The sequence below is a fragment of the Nipponia nippon genome, unplaced genomic scaffold (genome assembly GCF_047370975.1).
Source record: "Nipponia nippon isolate SJK-2023a ecotype South Korea unplaced genomic scaffold, ASM4737097v1 scaffold_3, whole genome shotgun sequence".
Taxonomy (NCBI): domain Eukaryota; kingdom Metazoa; phylum Chordata; class Aves; order Pelecaniformes; family Threskiornithidae; genus Nipponia; species Nipponia nippon.
This window is the reverse complement of record NW_028262347.1, coordinates 111,841,375-111,868,529: the sequence shown is the minus strand read 5'-3', so window position 1 is coordinate 111,868,529 and position 27,155 is coordinate 111,841,375. Positions and strand designations below refer to the sequence as shown.

General features: G+C 63.5%; 3 protein-coding genes across 8 annotated transcripts in view; 2 read left to right on the top strand and 1 right to left on the bottom strand.

The window, feature by feature from the left end:
* Window positions 1–20,822, top strand: part of SEMA4G (semaphorin 4G) — a 32,157-nt gene extending 11,335 nt beyond the window's left edge. For 2 of the 6 annotated variants that reach the window (XM_087764033.1, XM_087764037.1), the window contains exons 2-16: window positions 12,005–12,245; window positions 13,438–13,586; window positions 14,125–14,187; window positions 14,272–14,370; window positions 15,545–15,638; window positions 15,874–15,987; window positions 16,187–16,353; window positions 16,503–16,672; window positions 16,835–16,979; window positions 17,057–17,279; window positions 17,365–17,480; window positions 17,829–17,986; window positions 18,174–18,235; window positions 18,326–19,921; window positions 20,005–20,822. In XM_087764033.1, coding sequence (XP_087620159.1) covers window positions 12,119–12,245; window positions 13,438–13,586; window positions 14,125–14,187; window positions 14,272–14,370; window positions 15,545–15,638; window positions 15,874–15,987; window positions 16,187–16,353; window positions 16,503–16,672; window positions 16,835–16,979; window positions 17,057–17,279; window positions 17,365–17,480; window positions 17,829–17,986; window positions 18,174–18,235; window positions 18,326–19,179 — 2,541 coding nt within the window. In that variant the 5' untranslated portion in view covers window positions 12,005–12,118 and the 3' untranslated portion in view covers window positions 19,180–19,921; window positions 20,005–20,822. Of the gene's footprint in view, window positions 1–1,517; window positions 1,651–5,137; window positions 5,302–7,283; window positions 7,496–12,004; window positions 12,246–13,437; window positions 13,587–14,124; window positions 14,188–14,271; window positions 14,371–15,544; window positions 15,639–15,873; window positions 15,988–16,186; window positions 16,354–16,502; window positions 16,673–16,834; window positions 16,980–17,056; window positions 17,280–17,364; window positions 17,481–17,828; window positions 17,987–18,173; window positions 18,236–18,325; window positions 19,922–20,004 lie in introns of those variants that run through there. The other 4 variants (XM_087764032.1, XM_087764034.1, XM_087764031.1 and 1 more) reach the window with 4 other exon arrangements.
* A 61-nt stretch (window positions 20,823–20,883) lies between these two features.
* MRPL43 (mitochondrial ribosomal protein L43) lies at window positions 20,884–21,676 on the bottom strand. Its single transcript, XM_087764050.1, has 3 exons — window positions 21,495–21,676; window positions 21,240–21,346; window positions 20,884–21,113 (listed from the first exon to the last, which is right to left on the bottom strand). Exons 1-3 carry the CDS (start codon window positions 21,623–21,625, stop codon window positions 20,899–20,901), a joined length of 453 nt encoding a protein of 150 aa, XP_087620176.1. The 5' UTR covers window positions 21,626–21,676; the 3' UTR covers window positions 20,884–20,898.
* Window positions 21,677–21,736: 60 nt separating this feature from the next.
* On the top strand, window positions 21,737–26,690 carry TWNK (twinkle mtDNA helicase). Its single transcript, XM_009466021.2, has 5 exons — window positions 21,737–23,142; window positions 23,658–23,898; window positions 24,605–24,712; window positions 25,074–25,215; window positions 25,897–26,690. Exons 1-5 carry the CDS (start codon window positions 21,885–21,887, stop codon window positions 26,149–26,151), a joined length of 2,004 nt encoding a protein of 667 aa, XP_009464296.2. The 5' UTR covers window positions 21,737–21,884; the 3' UTR covers window positions 26,152–26,690.
* The last annotated feature ends 465 nt before the right edge of the window (window positions 26,691–27,155 follow it).

The following is a 27,155-nucleotide window of genomic DNA, read 5'->3' as shown; positions in this document are numbered from 1 at the left end:
TCTTGTGCTGGGCGAGGGGATGGTGGCTGCTTGGTGAGCGTGCGCGAGGGTGATGGGAGCCACCCCGCCCGCAGGAGTGCCCAGATGGGTCCCTCCTTGGCTGAGACCCGTCAATGTGTGGGGACTGGGGGAATTCAAGCCCCCGCTGTTCTCCCTCGCACCCACAGTGTTTTTAGGAGGCAAGACCAGGCACCTAGCGGTCCCGAGAGTGGTATGTCAGCTGGGATCCCCACAGGAACACCCTGCCCCTGCTGCCCTTCCCCAGGCAAAAGGTCCAGGTGATGGGGAGGGCTCAGCCGGGGCTGACCCTCATACCTGGATGGTGCTAAGCAACTTCAGGGCAACCCACTCAGCACTAAGCTCTGCCATGGATCCGGCTCTGGTTCTGCAGGGTGAGGGGCCGGGGGGGACCCTCGTCCCCTTCCTGGAGGCCTCACCCCTTGCGGGGGGCTGGTGCGGAGCGGCGGGGATGAGCCAGCGCTGGGACTGGGCACCGCGTGGCTTTGTGACCATGGGCCGGCAGCACCCGGCCACCCCACCAGCTTCGGGAGCTGTGATCCAGCGTGCGCAGGTACAGCATCTCCCCGCCTCCCGCTCCAGCTGATTTCCAGTTGCCCTAGATCCAACCTGCTGATTACATACAGCGCTTGGGGTTTTGCTTTCGGGAGGCCTGCCGCCTCCTGCGACGGGTGAGGAGAGAGGGTTGGCCAGGCGCTGAAAGCTTGCGAAAGGTAAGCAAACACAGGCCTGAACCTGGCAGCTCCTGCCCGTGGGGAGGAGCCGCAGAAGCCACCCAGGACAAAAAGGCTCCGCACGGGGCCCTAGAGAAACCATTGCCTGCCCATGTTTCGAAACAAGCTTCCACCGTGGGTAAACACAGGCTAAATGGGGAGAGATGTGTTACAGGAGGGTGAAGATGGGGCATGGTGCCCCGGTCAGGTGTGAAACACGGGATGCGAGGAGCCGGGGTGGGTTTGGGGAGCGAGGAGCCTCAGCAGGGCATGGCGGCAGCGGCTGGGTGGCTGTGGTGTGGTGACAGCACCTGTGCTGTGTTGGATGATGCTTATCTGCATTCGGTAACGCTTTTTTATAGTCACAAGCCCAAGTTACCAGCCCCTTGCCTCCCTGGCCTTGCAAAGGGCTTGCACCCAGGCTGCTCTGCCAGGGGCCCTTTTGGGGCTGCGTAACCCAAACCGGCCGGGCTGAGCGAACCCCCCGGCCCGCCCCGGCTGCTGCACGGCGGCCTCGCTGCCTGCCCCCGCTCCGCCGAGGGAAACGCTGCCCCCCAGCCTCTCCTGGGGAGACCCAGCGCAGGCAGCGCTGCCCGTGCAGGCAGAGGGGCAGCCCAGCCCCGGCTCCCCTCCCCGCCGCTCCCGCCTTCCTCCTCCTCCTCCTCCTCCGCGGGACCCCTGCGAGCGCCCGGCTTGCTGCGGGCCGGGGAGGCCACCGCGGCCTCCGCCTACCGGAGCCTCCGCGGCGCGGCGCGGCCGGCAGGGGGCGGGGCGGTGCGGGCGGCTCGGTACGGCGGGGCCGGGCACAGCCGGGCTGTGCTGCGCTGCGCCGCGCCGGTCCGGTCCCTGCCGGTCCGCCCGCACCTGCTGCACCGCCGAGCAGCACCGCACCGCACCGCACCGCACCGCACCGCACCAGGCAAGTGCCGGAGAGACGCGAGTGGCGACAGCCGCCGGCTGGGTGCTGGGTCCGGATCGGGGTGCTGGGTCCCGGTGCGGGTCCGCAGGCAGGGCCGGGAGGGCTGGGTCTGGGCGCCGCGTCCACAGGCAGGGTCCGGAAAGCTGGAGCTGGGTGCTGGGGTCCGGGTGCTGAGTCCGCAGGGCAGGGTCGGGGGTGCTGGGTCTGAGTGCTGAATCCGCAGGCAGGGTCCACAGGCAGGATCGGGAGTGCTGGGTCTGGGCGCTCGGGTGCTGGGTCTGGGTGCTGAGTCCACAGGGCAGGGACGGGGTGGGGTGGGTTTGGGGTGCTGGGTCTCGATCCGGGTCCACAGGCAGGATTGGGGGTGCTGGGTCTGGGTGCTCGGGTGCTGGGTCTGGGTGCTGGGTCCACAGGCAGGATCTTGGGTGCTGGATCTGGGGGTAGAGTCCCTTGGTAGGGCCTGGGGTGCTGGGTCCGGGTCCAGGTCTGGTTCTGCAGGCAGGGTTTGGGGTGCTGAGTCTGGGTGCTGAGTCCACAGGCAGGATCTGGGTGTAGAGTCCCTTGGTAGGGGCCTGGGGTACTGGGTCCGGGTCTGCAGGCAGGGCTTGGGGTGCTGGGTCTGGGTGCTGAGTCCACAGGCAGGATCTGGAGAAGGAGGAGCAGGGGTCTGACTGGCTGGGGTGGAAGTCCAGGGAATGATGCCTTGGGGGAAACAGGAGGGCAGAGCCTTGGGGTTCAGGGGAGGTCTGATGCAGGTGAGGATTTGGGGGTGAGAAGCTGGAGGGGAGGCGGGGACATGCAGGATCTGGTGGCAGTGCAGGTAGCTGGCTTTGGGGACAGGTTTGGGGTGAGGCGGGGTTGGGGGACCTGGGCAGGAGTGACGGGGGGACATGCCGAGGGGGTGAGGGAAGATGATGGTGGGAATTGCAGCTACACAGAGCACCAGCTCCTGGGGGGAGGGCTAGATACAGCCCCCCCAATCCCCAGCAGATCAGGGGTCTGCGTGGATGGGGACTGCTGGCACTATTTGGGGAGGCTGAGTGTTACCTGGGGGCAGCTGGTGTTTCAGGCAGCTGGGATGAGACACTAAACTGATACAGGTGGTGCAGTGCAATCCCTGCCTCCCCCCTGCTTCCCCTTGGGAGGCAGGGGGCCGTGGGACGTGGCTTGCCTGAGCCCTGGCTCTTTGGGGTTCATCTCCTTGGGGTGCATCGCTGGGGGGGCTGCGGATGCTCCCAGGTGGAGGGGACCGGCTTGTTCTGGGGGCTTGTCTGCGTTGAGGTTGAGCTTCATATCTGCTGATCCAAGGGTAGAAGGGACCTGCTGTGCTGCCAGGCAGCTCTGGGATTTGGGGCTCTCTGCCCTCCCCAGCAGTACGCAGCAGGGCTAGTGGCTTGTGCCTGGCCTTTAAAACCGAGAGCGTGAAGTGGGAGGGGGAACCACGAAAGGGCTCTTCAGGTGCCAAGGAAAACAGTCTCCAAAGACAAAGAGACTGCCCAAAATGGATGAGGAGTGCAGGTTCCCTCAGAGGCAGGGAAATTATTAATAACAACGATGGCATTTTTTGTGCTAGTTGGCCTACCACCACGGGAGGCTGCTTTGCCTCCCTCCGCGGCGGGCGCAGGCTGGGAGCCCCTGCCTGAACCCCAAACGCAGGTGAGACGGCCGCAGCAATGCTGTGCGCGTGTCCCGTGGGATGCGTCTCTGCTTCGTCTCGGTTTGGCCGTGCTCGCTCTGCCCGGAGGGATGAGGGGCAGGGAGCTGCGCCCCCAGCATGCCGTGATCCCTATCTTGACTTTGGTTTTGTGTTGCAACCAGAGGGGAAAAAAACCCAAACTCCAACAACCCTTTCGGTTCCTGCAGATGAGGGCTTTGTGTCGTAAGCTTGTTCTCCCCCCCTTGCCTTTTCCAACATCCATTTTAACCTTTCACTACTTTCCCTGCCAGGAATGCAGCGGGTTTGCCAGAGCCGGGAGGTTTATTCAGCAAATCTGACAGGTCGTGTGCCGGGAAAAAGCATCCAGGTGTGCTCGGCAAGGCTGGCGAGGGGGGGCTCTGCCGGCACCCATGCAGGAGGGCAGCGGTGGGTGCAGTGGAGATGCAGTGCCAGCCTCGCCTGGCTGCGTGTGGGGAATTTCCCTCCCTGCGCTTGCCCGCCGGCTCTGCTTGGCATCGTGATGGGACTTGTTGGGAAGCAGCTTATTTGATGGGTGGTTTGGTGGGGGGGCAGCTGGTCCTGGGGGACCCGCTGCCTCTTGGGGGGCAGGGGGGATGATGCCTACAGAGTTTTTTGTGTTCCCCTGCTGTGAAAGTCCCCCCACAGTGGCCGGCTGCTGCTGCGGGTCTTGGCTGGGTGCCTGGTCCCGATCAAAGGTGAGAGCTCCTTGCCCTCCTGGCTCTTGGGAGGAAATGCCGCTGCTGCCGTCCCTCCCTGCCTGGCTGTGCCACCGCTCCTGGTGATTTACAAGCACGAGGGCTTTGTCATAGCAAGGGCATCACCAAACCCACCCCTGGGGGCCAAGCTCCGCCATCCAGAGCCAAAGGAAGCTGAGGGTTTCAGGCACCGTGTTACCAACCGGTGTGGGGACACAGCTTGGTGATTCAGGGTGTGCTCCGGCTTGTGCTCTTCTTGTTGCTTAAAAGCTGCCACCAGGTACAACCCCACCTCCCGTTACCTGATGGAGGGCTCTCGTTCGCCTGTTGCAAAGCCCAGCACATGCAAATAAGGTGGGGAGCTGATTTTGGGGCAGTAAAGCTGGCGGTATGCAAACGGCTATGGGAAAGGCCAGGTGCTACTGCCTCGCGCCGTGCAGTTTTGAACGTGAAGTTGAATATCAAATTGAGTCTGACCCCAAATTTGAAGCTTCGTTGGAGGGAAAGCGAAGAAAACAAGAAGAGGTTGTTAAAGCTGGAACCCATAAAACCGCTCCCGTCATCTGGTTTTGCTGGACTTTTGAAATGAAAACAGTTTATCTTTGGAATAAATAAAAGGGACAGGGACAGGCTTGCAGCAGAAAGCCCCGCGTTCACGGCAGGCCAGCTGGGTTGTGCTCCAGCTCTCGCCCCGCTTCAGAGGGGACCCCAGGTCATGCGGGATTTCTGAGCCTCAGTTTCCCCTCGGGGAAACCCTGCACCACGCTGACGCTGGGAACCCCAGGCACTGCCAAGAAACATCTTTGAAACTCAAACCTGGCTTTGGAAAAAAACTGGAAGACAAACTGGCTCTAAACAAACACCCGAGTTAATTCCTTGTCTTGTATTGTATGAGCCCAGTGAAATGAAACACCGTGCAGTCACGGCGACAAGCAAATGGATTCAATTGCGTCAAAAAGCCCCGAAATCTGCTGGCTCTGAAATGTCCCTTTACATTTAAGGTTGGGATTTTTTCTCATTTTCTTTCTAATTGTTCCTGGGAATTTAATTCTACAATTATTTTCCTGCTTCTGCCGTGGAGACAATGTGCTTCAGCCACAAAGCCTTTGAAGGCTGAATTACAGATCGTATCCAGCACTGAGCCACTTGGATGCGAACGCCCCCTCGCTGGGAAACTTCGCTGTGATGTGGAGGGCTGGTCGTCCATCTGTCCATCTGTCCATCCAGGCTGCTGAGGGGCTGCCAGCAAGCGACGAAGCCTGGCCTGCTGCAGTGGAGGTGGGAAAGGATGGAAAATGTTGGGGTTTGGGGGTGATGTTGGTAGCGCCGAGTGTGCTTCTTCCCTGCGATGGAGGAGGTGGGAGCCCCGGGGGTCTCTGCCGTGCTGCCCTGTGTGCTGAGGGTCTGCACCCCGCGTCCCGGGGCTTGGCAGCCGCACTCTGCCTCCCCTGTGGCCTGGACGTGGGGTTGGGCTGGCAGCGGGTTGAAGTCAGAGTCAGGCCACTGCGTCTCGGCATCCTCCGGTTTCACTTCCCAGTTCCTGCGCGGCCCCTGGCTGAGCTCTCAGGTACTCCCAGGCTGCGGGGCCAACCCAGGGCTGCTGCTGTGGGGTTTCTGCAGGGGCAGACATGCTGGATGGGAGGGAAAAGCCGCAGGGACTGTGTCCTCACCGCTGGCTTGCGAGAGCCAAACAACCTCCGGCATGCGGGGAATTGCTCCTGCGAGGGGAGATTTGCTGCCATGCCCAGGGGTGCCAGGTCTGGGCTGGCTGGGGCATTCCTTAGTGCGCCCGGTCCCGCTGCTGAGCTGCAAGCGTTTGCCCTTCAGCCTCCCCTCCTTGCACCCTTCCTTCCCAGGCCAGCTCTGAGTAAGGCTTTTGGGGTGATGGAGCTGTTTTGACTGATGGCCAGTGTTGATGGGTTTTTCATACGGACGGGGAGCGGAGGAGCGCTCTGTCCTGCCGTCCTGGGCACCGTGCTCTTGCCATCTGCTTGCAGCGCTCTGGGAGCTACTGGAGAGGAGCCGTCCCTGTGCCTGGCAGGCAGCTGCAGGCAGGTGATGCCTGGCCATGGCACAGGCTGGAGCAGCTTTCCTTATTTTCTCACTTGGGTCTTTTTGGGTGGGTTTGGATGGGAATGGCAGGACAGCTTTCACGGGGACTTGCCAGTGAGGTCTGTCGCTGCCTGGCAGCCCCTTTGAACCTCCCGCCCCATGTCAGACCTGATCTGATGGAGGAGAGGAACAAGTTCTTGTAAGAACAGTGAAAACGGGGAGCTGGGGAGAAGCTAAAATGCCCTGATCCCTGCAGCCATGGAGGGGGACACCATGGCTGGGCCCTGCCCTTTGCTGGGCAGGCAGCATCCCCCGGTGGGATGTTGCAGGGGGACGGAGATGAAGGCACGGTGCTGAGGGGCCAGCGAGGCAAATCTGTCAGAAATTGGGCTCTTGTTAGTTTTATTGCTGACGGATCAGCTTGTCCTTTCAGGGATGTTTAGATGTCTGGCTCCTGCCGGCACTAGTGCCCCTTAAACAGGCCCATGTCCCCGGCCGGCCCCGCTTGCTCTCCCATCCATCACTTTGCTCCTTGACGCGCCTCCTCCCCGCCGTGACGCTGGCAGGATCAGAGCTGGGCTCTCTCCTCTGCTGGATGCGCTGGGCTCTGCTGGTGGCGGATGGGGGCTGTGCTGTGCCGGGGGAATTCGGAGCCCGTTCCCACGGCCTGCCGGTGCCCACTGCCTGCCCCCCTGGCTCCACGGTGGCTGTGCCATGCGTGGGGGCTTTGCGGTGGGAGTGGGGCAGGATGCTTCTTGAGAGGAGCCAATGTCGCCGCTCTCCCTCCCCTCTGCTGTGCCCGAATCCCAAATTTGGGTAAAGGAGGGATATATCTGCTTCCCGAATCACCAAAGCTCTCGTGCGTGTCTGCTGAAGCACCTCGGGGTCAAGCATGGTTTTGTTTAAAGAAAGGAACTAAAATAAACTCGTCGAGGGGCTCCCGGGAGGTCACTGTGCTCCTTCCCCCCCGTCCCCAGCCCCCAAACCCAGCACGGATCCCCTCTTCCCAGAGGGCTTTCAGCACGTTAGCATTTTTTTCTTGCTGTTGTTGACAAAAATCCCAGCTGGTTGAGAAATATCCGTGCGGCAGCGCCAGCCCAGTCCCACGGGTCAAATCCTGCCCTTGCAAACCTCTGCCGGGAAGGGCAGCTCATCCCGGGCTGGCCTTCAGGGATGCTGCCGGGGGGGACCCATTGCTTTGCAGGGCAGCCCGGGCTCTGGGCCATGAGCAAGCCCCTGTGAGGGACGGATGGACGGACAGACACCGCGGGCTTGAGGTGGACCTGATGTTTTATCATTTGCTGGCTGGACTGCACCGCAGAAGCAAAGTGCTGGAAGTTCGTCAAGGGCTGAATTAAAGTTGCCTGGCAACCTCCATCCCGGCTCCTCTTCCCGCATCTCGCAGGATTTCCCACCCAAGGTCTGCCGGCTCCGGGGAAGGGGGGCCCGAAACACGCCGCGCTCACAGCTAGGCAGGGGCCAGGCTTGCCTCTCGCTGGATGGCTCTTTTCCCGTAATTCCTTGGCTTCTTCCCACGCCTGGGAGCCGGGAGCTCTCCCCGCCTTGTCCCCCGGGGCGGGTGCCTTTTCCCCCTGCTGCGCCAGGAACGGGTCGGGCTGTTTCGGCTGAACCCGAGGGCAACTCGCGTGGGTCCCTGGGGGGGTAAAATGTTGCTGGGCCGGTGGGAATGCGGCTGGGGGAGCGAGTGGCGGGGGAGCCGAGGGGGCCGGCGGGGATCACGTGCTGGGCTTGGCCCCGATGAGTAAAGCTGAATCGGCTACGCGGGGTTTGGAGCACCTGGGCTGGGCTGCTGTAAAAAAGCAAGGTGTAAATGGTGGTTTCTGCTGCAGTCCTTGCTGGGAATTTTGTTAAGGCTGTTTTGTAACCCCGTAAGCCGCAGGAGACCCACTGGAAATCCTGGCCCCCACTGGGAAGCCAGCAGCGCTCGCTTGTAGGAGTGCACGATGCCAAGGGGAGCAGCCCACGAGGAGGGGAGAAAGGTCCGGGAGCCTGCCTGGGCTTTGCTAGAGCTCGGTGAAGCAACCACAAGCTGTCCACAGAGCGGCAGGATGGGGAAGCGTCCGATCCCGCTCTGCAAACCTCTGTCCCACCATCCAGGATGGATGCTGGGGGTGAGGCAGAGAAGGGCTGCTCCCACCCAGCATTTCCATCCTTTCTCCTGGGTTCGCTTTAAATTAAAAAGCCAGCATCGCTTTCCAACTGTGCCGCTGAGCAAACTGCCATGGGGGGGCCCCATAAGACCCTGGCTGAGGTCCCTCCGTATTTGCCAGCCCCTCTGACAGCGCAGCTTCCCTGCACCGTGGCTTGCAGCCAGCTCTTGCTCCCAGGTTTTGCTGCCTCATGGCTTTGAGAACCACGGGGTAGCGGGAAGGGGCCACTGTGGCCAGCAGAAGTGCCTGGCACAGTGGCCGTCGAGGGGTGTGGCAGCTTCATGGCATGGCTGGTTTCTTTGGCCAGATCCAAGGTGGTGAGACCTGCCACCAGGAAATTCACTCATCAAAAGCTTTTTGTGCCTCCAGAGACGCTGGTCGTGGGGATTTTAAGGAGGTGCTGACTGGGCCGGCTCGTTTGGGTGTGCTGTGCCGGCTGGCTGCCGGTGGGAGGCTGAGGCCAGCACAGTCATGCTCGCACAGCTTCAATCGTGACCCAGTAAACCCAGTCAGACCTGACCAGGGCTCGCTCGCTCGCTCCCCTGCGCGCTCACGCACGCCTCCGCCGCCCCGTCGCTTTCCTGGCGTTCCCCGGGGACCAGCAAACCTGTCCCGCTGGCAGGAGCTGGTGCCTGGGTCTGGCTCGCCTGGTTCCGTGCCAGGAGCTGCGGCTCCATCCCACAGGCGCCCCGGTAGCCGGCGGTAGGAGGGTGGGCTTTGGCCCCTGTGGACGTTGTATGTTGCGATTAGAGCAGCCGGTTCCTGGCTTTGCCCCGCTCCCGGGGAGGCCGTCAACCCTGTGGCCGGATCCTGCCTCCGTCACCCTTCTCCTTCAGTGTCGCCGACCGGGGTGGGAGCTGAGGCCGTATTTCGGGTCCTATGTCGGTCCCCCTTGCGCTGGGAAGTAGGTGAGGAGCCAAGGGGCTTGGGAGCTCGCTCCTGGGGATGGCGTAGGCTTTTCTGGGCAGTTTTTCATGTAAACCCCAGATTTCATTGGAGCTGCTGCTGCTTTTCAGCCTCTTCCTCTCCCCGTTTTGTCTCCCTCCCCTGGAGAAAGCTCTCTGCGGTGTTTCCCCTCCTGGCTTTTCCCTGCTTCCCATGGAAGAGCTGGGCTTGAGCCAACCAACCGTCCCCAGCCCAAATGGCAGGTCCCACGGACAGAGACCTCCTGTGCCTCCCGCCTCAGCCCCCAGCCCTTGCTGCGTTTGCCCAGAGCTTTGAAATTGCACCCTGCTGAGGGGAGGGTGATGGGTTTGGGGGGGTTTGGGGCAGCTGCAGCCCGGGGTGATGATCTGAGCGGGGCCAAGGATGGTTTTAGTTCCTTCTTGCTCTTTCTCCCCCACCCTAGGTATGAAAAATAAAAAGAAAAAGAGAAGCTCAGAGCAGCCCTTCCCTTCAAGTAAAATATTAACTGGGTCTTCCTGCTAAGTGATTAAATGTCCTTTAGGACAAAGTTACATCTGATCTTGGGCAAAGGAGCCTTTGGAAATGGGTGTAGCTGCTCCCCTGGAAAAAGCAGAGGAGCACGGCCCTAGTGGGAGAGGAGGCTGCTCCCCCCCTGCCCGGCTGGGAACCCTGCGCAGCCCCACAGCTTAGTTTGTTATTTTTATTTTTCCCCCCTGTGCTGGCTCAGTGCTCACGCTGGTTAAATGCTGCCCTGCAATAAGCAGCGTCCCTGCCTCCCTGCCCAGCTCCTGGCTCCAGTCCCTGTCATGCACAGAGCCGGGCAGCAGGCAAAGTTCAGGGCTTGTTTGTTCGGGGAAGATAAGGTGAGGACGCCTGGCAGCATGCAGGCAGCTCACAGGGCTGTTACTCATTTATTAGAAATCGTTGTTTGCATTGTCGTAAGAAGGTTTCTCCTCCTCTCTGCTTTCCCAGCCCAGGTGCATGGCAGCTCTTGTGGCTTGCGCGTGATTCTGGGCTCATGTCCCTGCACAGAGGCCTGGGGAAGGGTCCCCGCAACTGCCGGGGTAGCCCTGGTCCTGCTGGTGGGATGGAGAGGTGTCAGCACGGGGCTGGCCGGAGCACTTTCGGGTGCTTTGGTGCTCCAGATGTGACCCTGCCACTTGCATTGCCCAAAAGGCTTGCTGGGTTTGGCTCATGCCAGACATGGTGCCACCAAGGCAATTTGTTTCCCGTTGACCTCCATCCCCACTCACCTGCTTGCATCACCCTGCCAGGCCCATCGCTCATAGGCAGACCCTCGGTCTGGACAGGGCTTGTCCTGGGAACAGGAGTTCCTTGGAGGGAGGATGCTTCGGGTCGCCGTCCTCTGCTCCCTGGGGAGCTCAGCCCCGCAGGCAGCACCCTGCCTGCTCCCGGGGTTGGGTGCTCTATGGGTGCTCTGCGCTGGGCCGGCGCCTGGGGGGCAGGGGGGGACACCTCCCCTCTGCCCCGTTCTCGGGATGCTCTGGGGCAGCGGCCAGCACAGGTGCAAGGTCTGGGTCTGAACCCCCCCTGAAGGAAACAGTGGTTTAATGCAGGCTCCAGGACTATGGCTGGATTCCACATCTGGCCCCTCACTTCTCCTTTTCAGCCCCAAAGCCCTTTTCACTTTCGTTTCACTTTGGTTTTACCTCCCCTCTGCCTAGAGACTCGGCGAGGTGTTTGTTTCAGGGAAACCATCTGCAGCAAGCGTGTTTGAACAGCTTCTCTACAGGGCCAGGTATTTGGTTTATACATTTATATATATTTTAAAAAAACTAAGCAAACATATAGGTGCTGGTTGCTTATGGGGAGCTCTCCTGCTTGGAGATACCCAGTCATCTCCTTCCTCCTCAGCGCCTGCAAAATGAACCGGTGGCTTTGCTCGATGCAGCCGGGAGAGGCGGGGGTTATTTGGGAGGGATCAGATGCAGGAAAGCGAGAGCTGAGGTAGATGCTGAGCTTCAAGGCAGTTTGGGATGAAAGAGAAACTCAGATCTCGTGGAAAAATGGGGGGGAAACCTGTTCTTGCGTCAAAAGACTTGATGAAGATGCCAAGCGGCTCCTGTATGGGTTTTCCTTCACCCTGCGTCGCTGCGTGCCTGAAGCATCCTTCCCCATGCCTCTGTCCTCGGGAGTCTCGTCATTTCAGGAGGGCCAAAACTTTGGGGACAAGTATCTTGCATGGCAGGAGACGGCCAGCTGTGCTTTTGAGGAGGAGCGGAGCCCTTGGGCTCCCTGGGAGCCCCCCTGCCACCCGTCCTGCCGCAGCCGCTCTGGGGAGCAGGGCTTAGGGTACTCGAACGTGCCAAGAGACCCACAGAGGGGCTTGGCCCCAAGTCCCACTCTCTGCTTTTGGGGGGTAAATGTGCCCGCTTTTTGGGTGTGAAAGTGCAATGGGGGATCAGCTGGCTCTGCCGAAGCATATCCTTCGGTCAGGGGGAGCTGCAGGAAGAGATGGCTGGGAGCAAAGGAAGGAGGAGCCCGGAGCAAACCTGGAGGAAAATGAGCCTCCAAGCAACCGAACCAAGCGCTCAGCAAGCGACTGCCGCCGCTGCGAGGGAGCGGAGACTGAGCCTGGGGGATGCTGCGGGGGGTCGCTCTGCTCAAACTCCCCTCCCTGCCCTGTGCTGGCTGCAGGCTTGATGCCTTGTGCCGTGCCTCAGTTTCCCCTTTGGCAAATGAGGGTTTGCTTTTCCCTGAAGCTGTCCTCGGGCTGAGGCTGTGCCCGGTCAAGCGTCCATGCGTGTGCACGGCTGGTTCCTTCCCAAGCCCACTTGCTTGTGAGGTGCTGGGGACAGTGGGAGTGTCTGACCCGGTGCTCTGTGTTTCAGGAGGGTTTGGTGGCCGGCCCCATCCCAGGGAGCTGGGGAGCCCATCCCGAGGATCAGCTGTGCCGGCCCGGCAGCAGTGGGCTGGGCGGCTGCCCTCGCCGGGGGAGCAGGAAGATGAGCGGAGGCATGGCCCAGCTCCTGACGGCTCTCTTCATGGCGGTGGCAGCAGCGATGGGCTACCCATCACGGCGGTCTGCCACCGACCTGGATGCCACCCCCAGGACAACGGTCACCTTTGACGGTAAGGGGGTGTGGGTCTTGGTGGTGGCGGTGAGGTTTGAGATCTTGCCGGCACCAGGTCTGGTGAATCGCATCCAGCCTTTGCCAGCCCCCGAGAGTGGGGTCTCAGCATGGGGGGGTGGCTACAGGGGGGCCTCCGCTCCCCTGGGCTCTAGAAATCAGAGCCTGCATGGCTGTCTGCTGTTGGGTGCCCGGAGTCGATGTGCCCCGAGGGATGGAGCTGAGGCATCTCCCCAAAAGCCAAGGGGGAACAAGGACTTGTAGGGAGCCAGCCTTGGCCAGCGCCTGGCCCTGCCCAGCAGCCCTTGCGGGGTGTGCTGAGCCAGGCATCACAGCCGGGCTGGGCTCTCCTGGCCCAAATAGTCAGCAGGGAGCTTTCTTCCGTGATTTTCTGTAATTGCCACTGGGCTCTTGGCCTCCAGCCTCTGTGGTGTCAGCCAGCCCTGTAGTGTCATCGTGCCTTGGGCATCCACACGACTGCGTTGACCTTGTTAGTGAAGCCCAGCTCAGCAGTTGACGGCGGGAGAGGGTTTAATTTGCAGCTGGGGTATCGTTTTCTTCCCAGGCAGTGCCTCCTTTCGGGGGGGGTCATTCCCTCCCCAGCTGCCTCTGGGGTCCCAAGCCCCACGGGACTTTCTCCTCCTGCAGCAGGAGGGTCCGAGCCTGGCTTGGGGTCCCTCTGGCCAGGGCTGAGTCCCACCTCACACTTCTCAGCACCCCAAATTGGATGGTTTCTCTGGCTCGGTGGGCAGAGAGAGCCCAGCCTTGCTGCAGAAGCCCTCCCCTTGCACGGCAGTTTTGGTTCAGGATTTTTGCGTCCTTTTGGGCTGGCTGGGTTCGGTTCCGAGCCGGGGTCACTGCCAGCATGTTTTCGCTTCCTCCAGCAGTTCCCCAAACAGCGTGGCAGGTCCATGCTGGGCATGGACGTTGCAGCTCCCACACCTGAGCTGCTGTTTTAATTAGCAGGGAGAAATTTCCCCTGTGAGCCTAAGCCCAATTAGTGCCTTTTGCCTCCTACCAAACCTCCCCTCTTCCTTTCCTCCTGCTGTAACTGCTGGCACCCAGCACCATCTGTCTGATAACCTCGGTGGGTGCCTTCCCACCTGCTCCCGGCTCCATCCTCTGTCTTTTCCCTGGTGGCTTGTGCTGTGCCTGCCCCAGGGTCCTCCCTCAGCCCCCTGTTCCCTTTGCAGAGCTGTCAGGCGTCCGGCGCTTCAGCGCGCACACCCTCAACTACAGCACCCTGCTGCTGGAGGACGACCGGGGCATCCTCTACGTGGGTGCCAGGGGAGCCATCTTCGCCCTCAACTCCAGTGACGTGGCCAACGGCTCCCACCGCACGGTGAGCCCGGCCTCTGCCTGCCTTCGGCTGGTTGTCCTCTCCTGTCCCACACTGCCTGGTCCCTGCCCAAATTGTGGCCACCCTATCCCTGCTCATCCTCCTGCTCACCATCTCGGGTCTTGCCTGGTGGTGCTGTCCGCAGGTCTGTCCCCAGATCCCCTGTGGACGCCTGGTCCTTCTCCCCAGCCAGGCAGCGTGGGGACAGCGGTGGGAGACGTCCCCAAGTTTAGAGGGACAGGGTGGCAGGGGAAGGGCACCCCTTTACTCCCCCTGGGAAGGACACGCCAAAATCCTCCAGGCTTCTGTGGGTGCTATGGGGTTTCTGCCCGCAGGTCGGGGTGTGGGACCGCTCTCGCCCCGGGCTGGGGGGATGCGGGCAGGGTGCTGTCTCATGCTCTGAGCAGCTGTCCCCTCTCTAAATAAAAGAGAGGATTTTAGCATCTCTGACGGCTCTGGCAGAGGCTGGAGCCTGCAGTGACGGGGGGGACAACGCAGTGATGGGGGGGTCATGCAGTGGCAGTCCCTCTTCCCCTTGCAGATCCACTGGGAAGCCTCCCCGGAGAAGCAGATGGACTGCCTGCAGAAGGGCAAAAACAACCAGGTAGAGCCGGTGGGTGGGTGCCGGGTGCTGAGGGGGCTGCTGCCGCTTTCCCCGGCTTGTAACGGCTGTCCTCCCCCTCTGCAGACCGAGTGCTTCAACCACGTGCGGTTTCTGCAGAGGCTGAACGGCACCCACCTCTATGCCTGCGGGACCTACGCCTTCCACCCACTCTGCGCTGCCATCGTGAGTACCGCTTGGCCCCGTGGCTGTCACCTATCCCCTGCCACCATGTCACTCCGGGGTGGCACAGCCCCCATCCTATCCCACCATCTCCACTCACATCCCCACTCCCTTTCTGCCCCTGTCCCAGCCCCTCTCCAGCTCGGGGGGGAGGCCAGTGACCCCCAGGCTGGGGTGGATCAGTCTGGGGACACAGCCACCATGACGCAGATGCCCAAAGTCCCCACCCCGGCGCTGGGGTTGGACTCTGACCCCATAGCAAGATGGCTGGGGGTGGATCAGTGCTGTGGGGGGGACACGTGGGCTCAGCAGGGCCAGCAGTGTGGGATGTGCCAGCACTGGAGCTGGTCCCCAGCCCCTGCTGTTGCAGGGTCCCTTCCCAAAGCAGGGGCTGCAGTCTGGATGGTGGCTGGTGGCAGGGAGGGTGACAGTGGCAGGGCTGACTCAGCGGCTCTTCCCCAGGGATTTCCCGGGCCAGGCCAGGGGTCCCTGTGTGGCTGTGACTCACGGCAGAGCGGCCGGGGGCAGCCGTGTCCCCCGGCAGTGGGACTTTCACCCCCGTGTGGTGGCTCCTTGGTGACTCGGCTGCCCTTTGCCCACCTCCTTCCCTGAGCTGGGGGGCAAAGGGCCCCGGGGCCATGTCCCCAGCATGGCCAGGGAGCCCCAGAGGGACTGTGCCCGTTCCCACGGCCATGCCACCAGTCTGGTTTGGCCATTGCACGCCCTGGGAGTCAGGTGGAGGAGCTGCTGAGCTGGAAGGGCCCCATCATTATTTGACGCACTTTGAACTGCAAACCCCAAAGAAAATAACTCCTGCCATGACAGGGACATCACCCGGGGGAACCCAGCCCAGCTGGGCAGTGTCTGCTGGCCAAGCACATCCCGGGAACATCGGCTGCACTGGCTGGCTCCTTCCTGGTGCCCACACGATGCCAAAGTGGGGTGCTGGGGCTCCCCTTCACCCCGAGCCTTCTCCCCACTCTTGGCTGGGGGCTCTGGCTGTCCCTGTGGTTTCTGACCAGCTGGAGGGTGCCCAGAAGGGTTTGTCTTGCCCGGACAAGGGCACAGCCATGGGCATTGCTTTGTCCCTGCTAGCAGCCTCTGCAGAGAGCCTGGGGCTGGCAGGCAAGGAGGGTCTGTCCCCTCCTGTCTAATCTGGTCCCCTGTCCCCCTCAAGGATGCCAACAGGTTCACGTTGCCGTCCCACTTTGAGGAAGGCAAGGAGAAGTGCCCGTACGACCCTGCCCGTGGCTACACTGGCCTCATCGTGGGTAAGTGGCACCTTTCCCGGGGCTGGTGGGGACATGTGGGATGCCACTGACCCTGGCCCCGTCCCCAGTGCCCCCATGGGGTCTCCCCAGCTGGGTGGGCTCTGCATGCAGGGGCCTTAGCAAGCCAGGACTTGGTCCTCCTCCTCCTTCTCTGCCTGGGGCATGGGGATTCTGATGGCTTTTGGGGCTGTCCCCGGGGTGAGGGGCCATGCTGACAGGTGCCTGCCCTGCCCAGACGGCGGCTTGTACACGGCCACGCGCTACGAGTTTCGGAGCCTTCCCGACATCCGGAGGAACCTGTACCAGCGGCCGCTGAAGACGGAGGAGTCCCCGCTGCACTGGCTGAATGGTGAGACGTCCCCATTCCCTCCCCGGGACCAGCGTCACAGGCCGTGGGATGGCGTGCATCGCCTCGGGGAGCGTGGAGCAGGGGTGGGGGGTGGCCCCGGGGTCCCGTGTGGTTTGCCACAAGAGGAAACTGAGGCAGGGAGGGATCTCCCGTCCCGTGGTGGGTCCCCAATCTCCACCTCTCGCTCCGCATCCCCCAGATGCTGAGTTCGTGGCCTCTGTGCTGGTCCGGGAGAGCAAGGACAGCCCCGTGGGTGATGATGACAAAATCTACTATTTCTTCACGGAGCGGGCAGGCGAGGAGACGACATCCTTCTTTGACAAGAGCCAGGTGGCCCGAGTGGCCCGGGTGGCCCGTGTCTGCAAGGTAGGCATGTCCCCAGCCACAGGGCGCCACACACTGCTCCTCCCGGCGCGGGGGCTGTGTGCCTGCATCTTGGGGGAAACTGAGGCACGGGCAGAGGGACACACGCCCCCCCACCAGCCTGTGCAGAAATGCTCCCTGCACCCTCCCAGAGCGACGTGGGGGGGAAGAAGATCCTGCAGCGCAAGTGGACGTCCTTCATGAAGGCGCGCCTGGTCTGCTACATCCCCTACTATGAGGTGCTGCGCAGCGTCTGCAGCCTGGACGGGGGCGGCTGGGCCAGCACCGTCTTCTATGCCACCTTCACCCTCTCGGCACAGTGGTGAGCGAGGCAGCGGCTAAAACCGCTGGGGCTAAAAGTCTGTGGCGCAGAGGGGACCAGAGATGCTCAAGGAGACACGCAGGCGGGTGGTGAGCACCTCGGGGTGTGTCAGTGGGAGCACCCGTGTGTCTGCCCGGGCTCAGGCGGGGTTCTGTCCCCCAGGAGGACCATGGAGGCCTCGGCCGTATGCCGCTACAGCATCTCGGCAGTGCAGCACGCCTTCGAGGGCCCCTACATGGAGTACCAGGACTCGGCTCGCAAGTGGTCCCGCTACGACGGTGCGGTGCCTGAGCCCCGGCCTGGCTCCGTGAGTGCCCGGGCGTGTGGAGCAGGGGGGGCATGGGGTGGCCGCATCCCCCCCTGACCCCCGTCTCTCCTGGGCAGTGCATCACGGACCGCTCCCGCAGGAAGGGCTACAACTCCTCGCAGGACCTGCCCAACAGCGTCCTGGACTTCGTCAAGCTGCACCCACTCATGTTCGAGGAGGTGAAGCCGGCCGGCGGGGAGCCGCTGCTGGTGAAGAAGAGCGTGACGTACAGCCAGCTGGCCGTCGACAGGGTGCGGGCCCTCGATGGCCACTCCTACGATGTACTCTTCATGGGGACGGGTGAGCATGGGATGAGTTTTCCAGGTCTCTGCTGAGCAGGGGGGACACCCCACACTCCCTCCTGACCCCCAGCTCTGCTCTCCAGGGGACGGCTGGATCCACAAGGCCGTGGTGCTGGGCTCCGGCATCCACATCGTGGAGGAAGTGCAGGTGTTCAGGGACCCGCAGCCTGTGGAGAGCCTGGTGATCTCCCACGCCCAGGTGAGGGGTGGAAGAAGTGGGGGGACACCGCATATGGGGCACGTTTGTGCTGTGAAGCTGCCATTGGACTGTTTGGGGGATGGAGGGACAACTCCTGGGTCACCCCAGCTCGGGATACGTGCCAGAGCCCAGCGGGCAGCCTGGGAAAGGGACCAGCCTGGCCCCCACTGCCTTGCCAGGTGCCAGCTGCAGCCGTCGGCACTGACTGGAGCTGGGGGCCCTTCCCCATGCACCCCACCAAGGGAGAGCTGTGCTGTGGGGCTGGGAGGGGTCTCTGGACACCGCAAGGCACCCCACAGCTCAGCTGCACCGGGCCAGGGCAGTGCTGAGCCAGCCCTTTTCCCCCAGAGGAGCCTGTACGTGGGGGCAGCTAGTGGGATCCTGCAGGTGCCCCTGGCCTCCTGCGCCAGGTACGCTTCCTGCTACGACTGCATCCTCGCCCGGGACCCCTACTGCGCCTGGGACGGCAGGGCCTGCCGCGCCACCGCCACCGCCGCCGCCGACAGGTAGGGACGGGCTGCCCGTCCCCGGTGCGGTCCCTGTGAGCCTTCCACTTGCCCCATCTCATGCTGTTGCACATCACCCCCTGGCACAGTGCCCCCAGTGCCGCCCCCAAGGGTCTGCTGGTGGCCGTGACCGCGTAAGGGTGTGCTCAGCCGGGGCTGTGTGGCTCAAGCTACCCATATCTTGCAGCACGGGGCTGGTGCAAGACATTCAGAGCGGCAACGGGGGATGCCGGAGCAGCTCTGGGCGGGGTGAGTCCGCGTTGTCCCTCAGGACTGCAGGGGATTCTGGTGTCCCTTAGGGTGGCCGGGACGGGTGCAAGGTGGTGCGTGTCCCCGCAGGCTTCCTGCCGTCGAAGAATCGGACGGTGCTGCAGGGTGATGACGTGCTGCTGCCCTGTGACCAGCGCTCCAACCTGGCCCGAGCCGTCTGGCTGCTGAACGGCAGCGAGGTGCCGGGCCCGGGGCAGGACCGGCTGCGCGTGGGGGTGGACGGGCTGCTGGTGACAGACACGCTGCCCCAGCACAGCGGCGAGTACCGCTGCTACGGGGAGGAGCGGGATCTCCGGACGCTGCTGGCTGCCTACAGCCTCACCGTGCTGCCCGAGCTGCCCCGCGGCCCCACGGCCATCCCCCGGCCCCACGCTGCCAGCCAGGCAGCCAGCGACATGACGGTGGCTTACATCTCTGCCATCGTCGCCTTGGTGGTGCTGTGCGCCGTGCTCAGCACCGTCCTCCTCTACGTGTCCTGCCTGGAGAAGCGTAAGGGCAAGTATGTCCTGGGGGAGCCGCGGCCAGCCAGCGTGGAGCTGCAGACTGTCTCGGCCAACTGCCTGCGCAAAGGCCGCCGGGAGGAGGAGGAGGAGGAGGAAGAGCTCGCCTACCCCGACGGCTGCCTGCGAATCATCCCCGGCGAGGCGCCCACGGCTGCCACCTCCCCAGTCAAGGAGCTGCCAGCTGCCGTGCCCCCGCTGCCGCCACCGCCACCGCTGCCGGCCGAGCTCACCAACGGCGTGGGGGCTCTGCCCAACGTCCTCCGCAAGATGAATGGCAACAGCTACATGCTGCTGCAGCAGCAGGAGGAGCCGCTGGCCTCGCCGCTCTACAGCGCGTCCTTCACCGAGGAGCTCAGCAAGATCCTGGAGAAGCGGAAACACACGCAGCTGGTGGAGAAGCTGGACGAGAGCTCCGTGTAGGGGCCTGGGGGGGGGTCCTGCCAGCGGGACCGTCCTCCCCTCCGGCCCCTTCTCCCACCCCCTGCCAGCAGTGTTACAAGACTCAGGCGAAACTACCTCCTGGATGGCAGAGCCGGGCCGGGCCCGGGCTCGGCCGTTCCTTTGGCTTTTCACTCACTTTTGAGACTCGCTGTACAGAGAAAAAAAAGAAAAGAAAAAGAATCTATTTAAATTTGGGAGCTCTATTTATGTATAAAAACCCACCGACGGTGGCCACGAGCTGGAGGCAGGAGCTGGCACCTGGCTGAAGGTGGGCACCGGGGGAAGGGAGAGTTTCTGTCTGTCTGTCCATCCAGGCGCACCCGAGAGATGCTGTTGTGGATGCATGGACTCCGCCTGCCCTGCTGGGTGTCCCTCAGCGCACGGGAGCCGGATGGCTGCTGAGAGGTGGGTGAGGGGGGCTGCCGTGCGCTGCCTGCGCCTCTGGCAGGGTGTGGGGTCTCTTCCCAGCACGGGGCCAGGGGGGCTTCCCCCAGCTGCCTGCTCGCAGGCAGGAGAGGGGCTGTGGACACATCTCGCATGGCGGGGGGGGGGCCTCAGTGGCTGCCAGCCCCTGCCTGCTCTCCCACGTCTGCCCCCCCAGGGTTTCCTCTCCGGGAGAGGATGATTCGGCGAGGGACAGAGCCGGGGCAAGGAGCCCATGTCCCCGGACACCCCGGAGGAGCTGGTGGAGTAGCACATGCCCTCTGCAAGGAGGCCCCAGGTGAAAGGCAGGGCTGGGTGCCCTGGGGAGGGTGGCACCCCCAGGGCCTCCCACCCTGACACGGCTCTGCCCCCTCTCCCCAGGGCGCTGCAGGGGAAGAGCAGGATGCAGCAGCAGGCACAAGATGCACCGGCAGCAGAACCAGCAGCCACCGCCATGCCCTGCAGTGTGGCAAGGGACCAGCGCAGCACCCGCATCCCCCTGATGCCCACAGTGCCCCCGTGGCCCCTGGCACCATGTGTTTCTGCCCTCCTTCGTGGTGCCGTTGGAGAACTGGGGTTCAGGCGCAGCCCTGTTCCCTGTGGGACAACGTGTGGCAGGGGAAACATCCTGACACAGCAAGGAAGAGGAGCCCTGGACCAGGACCTGCCTCCCTCCTGGGCCTCCTGCTTTTCATGGCACTTTCTGGGGACAGCCACTGTCCCGAAATCCCCCCAACTACCTCTGCTCCTGCCGCCTCCTGAGGGAAGCCGAGGGACTGGGGTGACAAGAGCGTCTCATACCCTGGGGACGGGGAGGCGACACCAGAGAAGCCAAGGAAGGACAGACTTGCTCCGAGATGTGTCCTCCCCTCTGTGTTCCTTGCTGGCACCTCCAAGATCAGGACATCGCCTGGAGCTCAGCCCTGCAGGGGGGCAGGAGGAGGGGGCAGCCCCAGGGGTCCATAACGGGCCGGAGTCCAGGCCCTGCTGCCCCAGCAGAGCGAGGCTCAGTGGGAAAAGGCAAGAGCTGGATGCCTGGGCTCTCCCATCCTGCCCCCACCCTTGTTTTTCCTGCAAGGAGGGGGATGAGCCACCCCCAAGCACACCCCTCTGCCAAGGAGGGGCATCGCCCTCCATGTCCGGCACCCCCCGTGCACAGCCCCATGTGCCCCCTGGCAATAAACGCGGCTCTGTCTGGATGTGGCATGGCGGCATCTCTGCAGGCGCGGGACGGCGGGAGGAGAGAGAGGGACGCGGAGGCATGGGGTGGAGGCTTTATTGGGGCTGCAGCCGCGGGCCCCGGACAGTGAGGGCAGAGGGTTTGTTGGTGAGGGGGTGCCACTGGCCCTGGACGCTGGGGTTGTCGGTGTGGAAGGGCTTACGGATGCGGATGATGTCCAGGCCGGACTGGCTGGCCAGCTTGGTGGCCAACTGCACGATCTCCTCGCTCGTCTTGCTGGCGATGAGCTCCTCCCGCACCGTCCCGTTCACTGCGGGAGAACCGGGGTGGGGGGGGGAGGCCAGGCCGGGGCCCCCCCCCCCCGCAGCCCCCCCCGGGGGGGGGGGGGCAGCTGCTGTTCCCCCGTCCCGCCCCCCCCCGAGCCCCCCCCACTCACGGTACTCGGCCACCAGCTGCGGGGCCCGGCCGGAGCGGGGGCTGACATAGAGGACGACGTCGGGGTGTCGCCGGGCGAAGTCCAGCGCCGCCTCCTCCACGAACTGCCTGGGGGGGGGGGCAGTCAGCCCCAGCGGGGTCAGAGGGCGGAGGTCACCGTAGCCCCCGCCCCGGGGCAAAGGTCACTGGTGGGGTCGCCGCTGCCCCGCCCAGGGGAGGGGTCACAGTGCAGAGGTCGGGGTGCCTCCGACGGTACCTGGCGCCGCGGGCGTCCGCCGCCGTGGGGCTGAAGAGGAGTTGAAGGCGCTGGAGCTGCCGGACGTAGCGGCCCACGCCGTTGTGCAGAACGGCCGTCAGGAACCGGCTGGGCGACCCGCGGCCCGTCATGGCGCAGCCCTCACCCGGACCCGGAAGCGCGCCGGGAAGGGGAGAGCATCCGCTTCCGGCGCCGCACGGAAATGACGTGCAGAGCGCGGCGGCGGCGGGGTCGGGGTCAGCAATGGCGGCGTCCGTGGAGCTCCACGTGAGGCGGGCGGCCTGAGCGGCGCCGGGCCGGGGGGGACCGGGGGGGCCGCGGGGCCGCCGCCGATGCGGATCGGCAGAGGCGCGGGCGGGTGCCGGGGCGGCCCGGGCGGAGGCGGGCGGGATGGCGGTGGTGCCCCTGCGGCCCTGCAGAGCCGCCGGCCGCCTCCTGCCGCTGCTGTGCGGGGGGGCGAGGAGCAAGGGGGCCTCCCTCGGCCCCGGGGTGCCGGGCCGCCTCGCCCAGCGGCGCTACAAGAAGGACGTGCTACCCTCCCCTGAGGGGCCCGTGCCCTCCGTCTCCATCACCGAGATCCGGCAGTACCTGCGGGCCCAGGGCATCCCCTTCCACGACGGCTACAGCTGCCTCCACACCCCCAGCCTCTTCACCGACGGCCGGGAGGACCAGCCACCGGCGGCCGCCGCCAGCGCACCTTACACACTTTTCATTGACAAGACGACGGGCAGCTTTCTGTGCACGGCCACCCTGGCCGAGGGCACCTGGCAGGACTTCCAGGCCAACGTGGAGCTGCGGCACCGCGGTGTTCCCCCCGCCAGCTCAGAGGAGCCGGAGGAGGACACGCGACGGGCTCGCGAGGATGCCCGCTGCATCTGGGACCGGGCGCTGCCGCTCTGGGAGCTGCTGGACGAGGATGAGACCAACAAGACCAAGGCCATGTTCGGTATCTCCCTGGTGACGGACGCCACCCTGAAACGCTTCGGGGTGCGTTATCTGAGGACCGCCAAGTCCCTCGTCTTCCCCTGGTTCAGCCCCCGTGATGCGACCCTGAAAGGCCTGAAGCTCGTGAGGGTGGAGAAGAAGGGGGATGCGATAACTTACGTGGAAGAGACTTTACCCCGCTTTGATTCCTATCGCAATCTCTTTGGGCTGCCCCTGATCGGCCGCCGAGACACAGAGCTGGTCTTAACCGGGTGGGAGCTGGATGCCCTGGCCCTGCACCAAGCTACGGGGGTGGCCAGCCTGGCCCTGCCGCGGGGGGCCACCTGCCTGCCCCCCGCCCTCCTCCCCTACCTGGAGCAGTTCAAGCGCATCACGCTGTGGCTGGGCGAGGACCTGCGCTCCTGGGAAGCCGCCAAGCTCTTTGCCCGCAAGCTGAGCCTCAAACGCTGCTCCCTGGTGCGCCCCGGTGACCTGCAGCCCCGGCCCTTGGAGGCTCTGAACCAGGGCCTGAACCTCACCAAGATCCTGCGTGCCGCCCTGCCTGCCAGCCACAAATCCATCGTCTCCTTCCGGCAGCTGCGCGAGGAGGTGTTCGGGGAGCTGGTCAACACCGAGCAGGTGGCTGGTGTCAAGTGGGCACGCTTCCCCGAGCTCAACAAGCTCCTCAAAGGGCACCGCAGAGGGGAGCTCACCATCTTCACAGGTGATGGGCAAGTGGCTGGTGGACAGAGGGAGCAGAGGGCTCTTTGGTGGCTTCACCCTCCTGGGGATGACGCCTCACGAGTCTTCCTGGTCCCTTTCTGCTCATGGCTTCGGCTAGCCTGTCATGGCATTGCACGGGAGGCTGGGGCGCGGTTTTGGGTGCGGTGGGGCCAGGCACAACGGCGTGAGGGTGGGCTCCGTGCCTGGGGCGGCACAGGAACTCCTGGGGTGTCCCTTCCCCCTGCTCCCATCTGCTACCTCCTGTCTGAGCCCTCTCTGTGCCCCCCCACCGGCTGCCCAGCCCTTCCCTGCACCCTGCAGGGACCTGCTGGCTGCTGGAGGTGACACGCATGTGCCTGGACGCGCAGCCTGACGTGTTTGTGGTGGGAGTGCTGTGGATGGGCCACTCTTAGTCTGCTCCCTGGTGCTTCCACCTCTAAACAACGCCCTGGTGCATTCAAGACAGGTCAGATCTTCTCCCCCAGCTAATTTTTCCCATTGTTGTCCTTGCGCCAGGCCCGACGGGCAGTGGGAAGACGACCTTTATCAGCGAGTACGCACTGGACCTGTGCATGCAGGGGGTGTGCACGCTGTGGGGCAGCTTCGAGATTAACAACGTCCGCCTGGCCAAGATCATGCTGACGCAGTTTGCCGCCCAGCGCCTGGAGGACCAGCTAGAGCTGTACGATGAGTGGGCCGATCGCTTCGAGGACCTCCCGCTCTACTTCATGACCTTCCACGGCCAGCAGAACATCAAGTATGGTCCCACACCATCATCCCTGGTGACATTTACCCCTCACGGCATGTGCTGCAGGGCCCTGGGAGCCGGGGCTCTTCTCCCGCAGTGGGTTGTGGATTTGGGGCTAGCAGGAGGCACGCTGGGGCTGGTCAAGTCCTGGAATTGGCACATGGGGACTGTGTAGCTCAACTGGCCGCATCTCTGCTGTTGCAGGGACTGTGACAGCCTCCTTCTGGGGTAGGAATGAAGGAAGGGGACCTGTCCCTGTGCTAGGTGGCTGCTCCAAAACCAGCCTCTGCCCCTGGCAGGATGTGTCCCCACGCCCTGCTCACCTGGCAGCACTGCTCTTTGCTGAAGAGGGAGGATGGGCACATCCAGCTCCTTTTATTCACTAGGCGCTGTGGTGCCTGCACACATCCCCATGTGCCCTGAGTGTCCCCATGGACTGGAGGGATTGTGGGACAGTGGGCAGGGGCTGTGTGGGTGGCAGCTGGGTCCTCCTGATCCAGCTGCTCTTACCTGTGGGACAGGGCTGCCCCCATCCTGTGACGAATGAGATGTGGAGGTGGGACGTGCCCAGGGCCTGGTGGTCAGTGGCCAGCTGCCATCGGCAGCAGCCTGGTGCCTCCCCGCTCTGCCTCTCCCCCGTCCCTGTGCCTGGCTTAGCATTCCCATCCTCGCCTCTGCTCATCCCCATGGCTGATCCCAGTCTCCCCTCACCCAGGACGGTGATTGACACCATGCAGCATGCTGTCTACATGTACGACATCACCCACGTGGTCGTTGACAACCTCCAGTTCATGATGGGACACGAGCACCTCTCTGTGGACAGGTAGCCCTTCTCCAAGCCGCCCCCTCCTTCCTCTGCCACCCTCGTCACTGGAGCTGGCCCTGTCGTGTGTCACGGCAGGGGCTGGGGACCCACACAGGGTGTCCCCTTTAGTCCTGTCTGGCAGCCCTCTTTTGTTGAAGGGCGATCACTGCCCTGGGGAGGAAGAGGTGGGAAAGGGTGAGCCGGTTACCTGCGATCCCTGTCGTGCCCCATCCCTTTGCCCACATGGGCATGGCTGCTCCACGGAGCATGAGCCCGGACCCCTGGGTGCTTCCTGCTGTGGGGCCGAACCTGGCAGCACCTTGCTGTCCCCCGCACCGAGCAGTGCCAGCCTCTGACTCCCTTCTCGCTGCTGTGGCAGGCTCGCTGCCCAGGACTACATCGTTGGTGCCTTCCGCAAGTTTGCCACGGACAACACCTGCCACATCACACTGGTCATCCATCCCCGCAAGGAGGATGACGAGAAGGAGCTGCAGACGGCCTCCATCTTTGGCTCCGCCAAGGTGAGCTGGGCCAGGGTGGCCCTTCCCATCCCTCGGGCACAGCGTGTTCCCAGGAAGGGGCTGGGATACGTTTGGCAGCCGTCCCCAGCTCCCACCAGCACCCTGAGTCATGGCTGGGGACCTGAAAGGTGCTGTGAGGGGCAGGATGTCCCCAGGACTCCTGCCACTTGCTGAAGATGTGTGGAGTACCGATTTGGCCAGGCCTTGGTAGGGAGATGCAGACAGGGAGCAAACCCTTTGCCAACTAAAGCTCTGTTGCGGCTTTAGGTGCAGTTAATTAACGCTCACTGACTGTGAGTGGGATGTAGTATGAGATAATTAAAGCAGGAGCCAGGGAGGGTGCGGGGATGGGCTCTCCCAGTGCTCCAGTTTCTGCTGTGGTGCTGAACGACCCTGCAGTGGTGGGCAGGAGGTGCTCTGTGAGTGTGCATGGCCCTCCCGTGCTCCCCTGTTCCCCCAGGTGTGCTGCGGCTTCAGCTCGAGCCTGTCTGCCCGGTGGGTCGCTGGGATGTCCTGGGGGAGGACAAGGGGTTGGTGTCAGGGAGGTGCTGGAGTTGCCATGGCCTGGGATGCCCCATAACAGAGTCAAAGGAGCTGGGCAGGCAGCCCGTGAGCACCTCTGAGCCCTGTGACTCTGGCTGCATCCCGAGCACCCTCCTGGAGATGTTTTCCTCCCCGCAGGCCAGCCAGGAGGCTGACAACGTCCTCATCCTGCAGGATCGTAAGCTGGTGACGGGGCCAGGGAAGCGCTACCTGCAGGTGTCCAAGAACCGCTTCGACGGGGACGTGGGTGTCTTCCCCCTGGAGTTCAGCAAGGCCTCGCTCACCTTCTCATCCTCTGGCAAAAGCAAGGTCAAGCTGAAGAAGATGAAGGAGGAGAAGGCGGTTTTAGCCAAGAAGGCTCTGGGAGGCTCAGGAACCTCCAAGAAGCCATGAGCTTGGCAGGTCTCTTCTTCGGTCCGTCAGGAGGGATGGGGACTGGCGCTGGGAGCACAGGGCTTGGGTATGCCAGCCCCTCTCCCCTGGGAGCAGCAGCCACACGCCGCTGTGGCCCTTTCTCCTGCATGAACAAGCCTCTTGGCCACCAGCATGGTGTCTCTGAGATGGAGGGCCACCGTGAGAGGAGGAGTGGGCTCGTTCCAGACAAGAGCGGCCAGGGGAGGGTGCTTTGGCAAATGCTGGCTGCTCCATACTGGTGCTGAGTGCTGGGAGCACGGGGAGGGAAGTGGAGTCAGCGTGGGCTGGGTGACGGGGGGCAGTGACCTGCAGCCCCAGGACTTGGGGATCTCTGGATCTGGGGCAGGTTGTTAAATTGTGGTTAAAATGGAACCGAAATCCTGGTGGGAGGGACACATGGTGGGGAACCCCCCCCCCCGGTCATGGGTGGAGGGGTCTCTGGGCTCGATCCTGGCTGGGATGGAGCCAGCGAGGGGCAGGTGGTGGAGGGAAGCGTGGGAGACTGTGGGTGGAGCAGTGCGCTCTCCGTGGGACGTGGTGGGAGGGTGGGCGCGGGACCCCTGTGGCACTGCTGCTTGCGGCGAGTTGAAGGCAGCGTTGGCAGCGTCGTGCAACATGGTGCTCGCCAGCTCTGCTGGCTCGGCTGACGCCAGACCCAGCCCCCTTTGCTCAGGGTCTCCCCCGGCCCCTTTCTCCGGGGAGCATCACCAGCAGTAAAACCTTGGGGGGAGCAGCCCTGCCTTGCTCTGCTGGGCTGGGGGGTGGCCACCCCCGTGCTCTCTGGCCTGCGGGCAGCAAATACTGTGACCTGGCCAGTCCTGGCCGTGGCAGGACAAATCCACGGCTGGATCTTGGTCTAATATCTCTTTTTTTTTTTTTTTTTTTTCTCCCCCCTCCTAGTTTTATTAAAGCCGAAATGTGAGTGCTGAACTGTGAGTGCTGTTCCTGTGCCCCGTCCTCGTGACTGGGGGACCCAGGGGCTG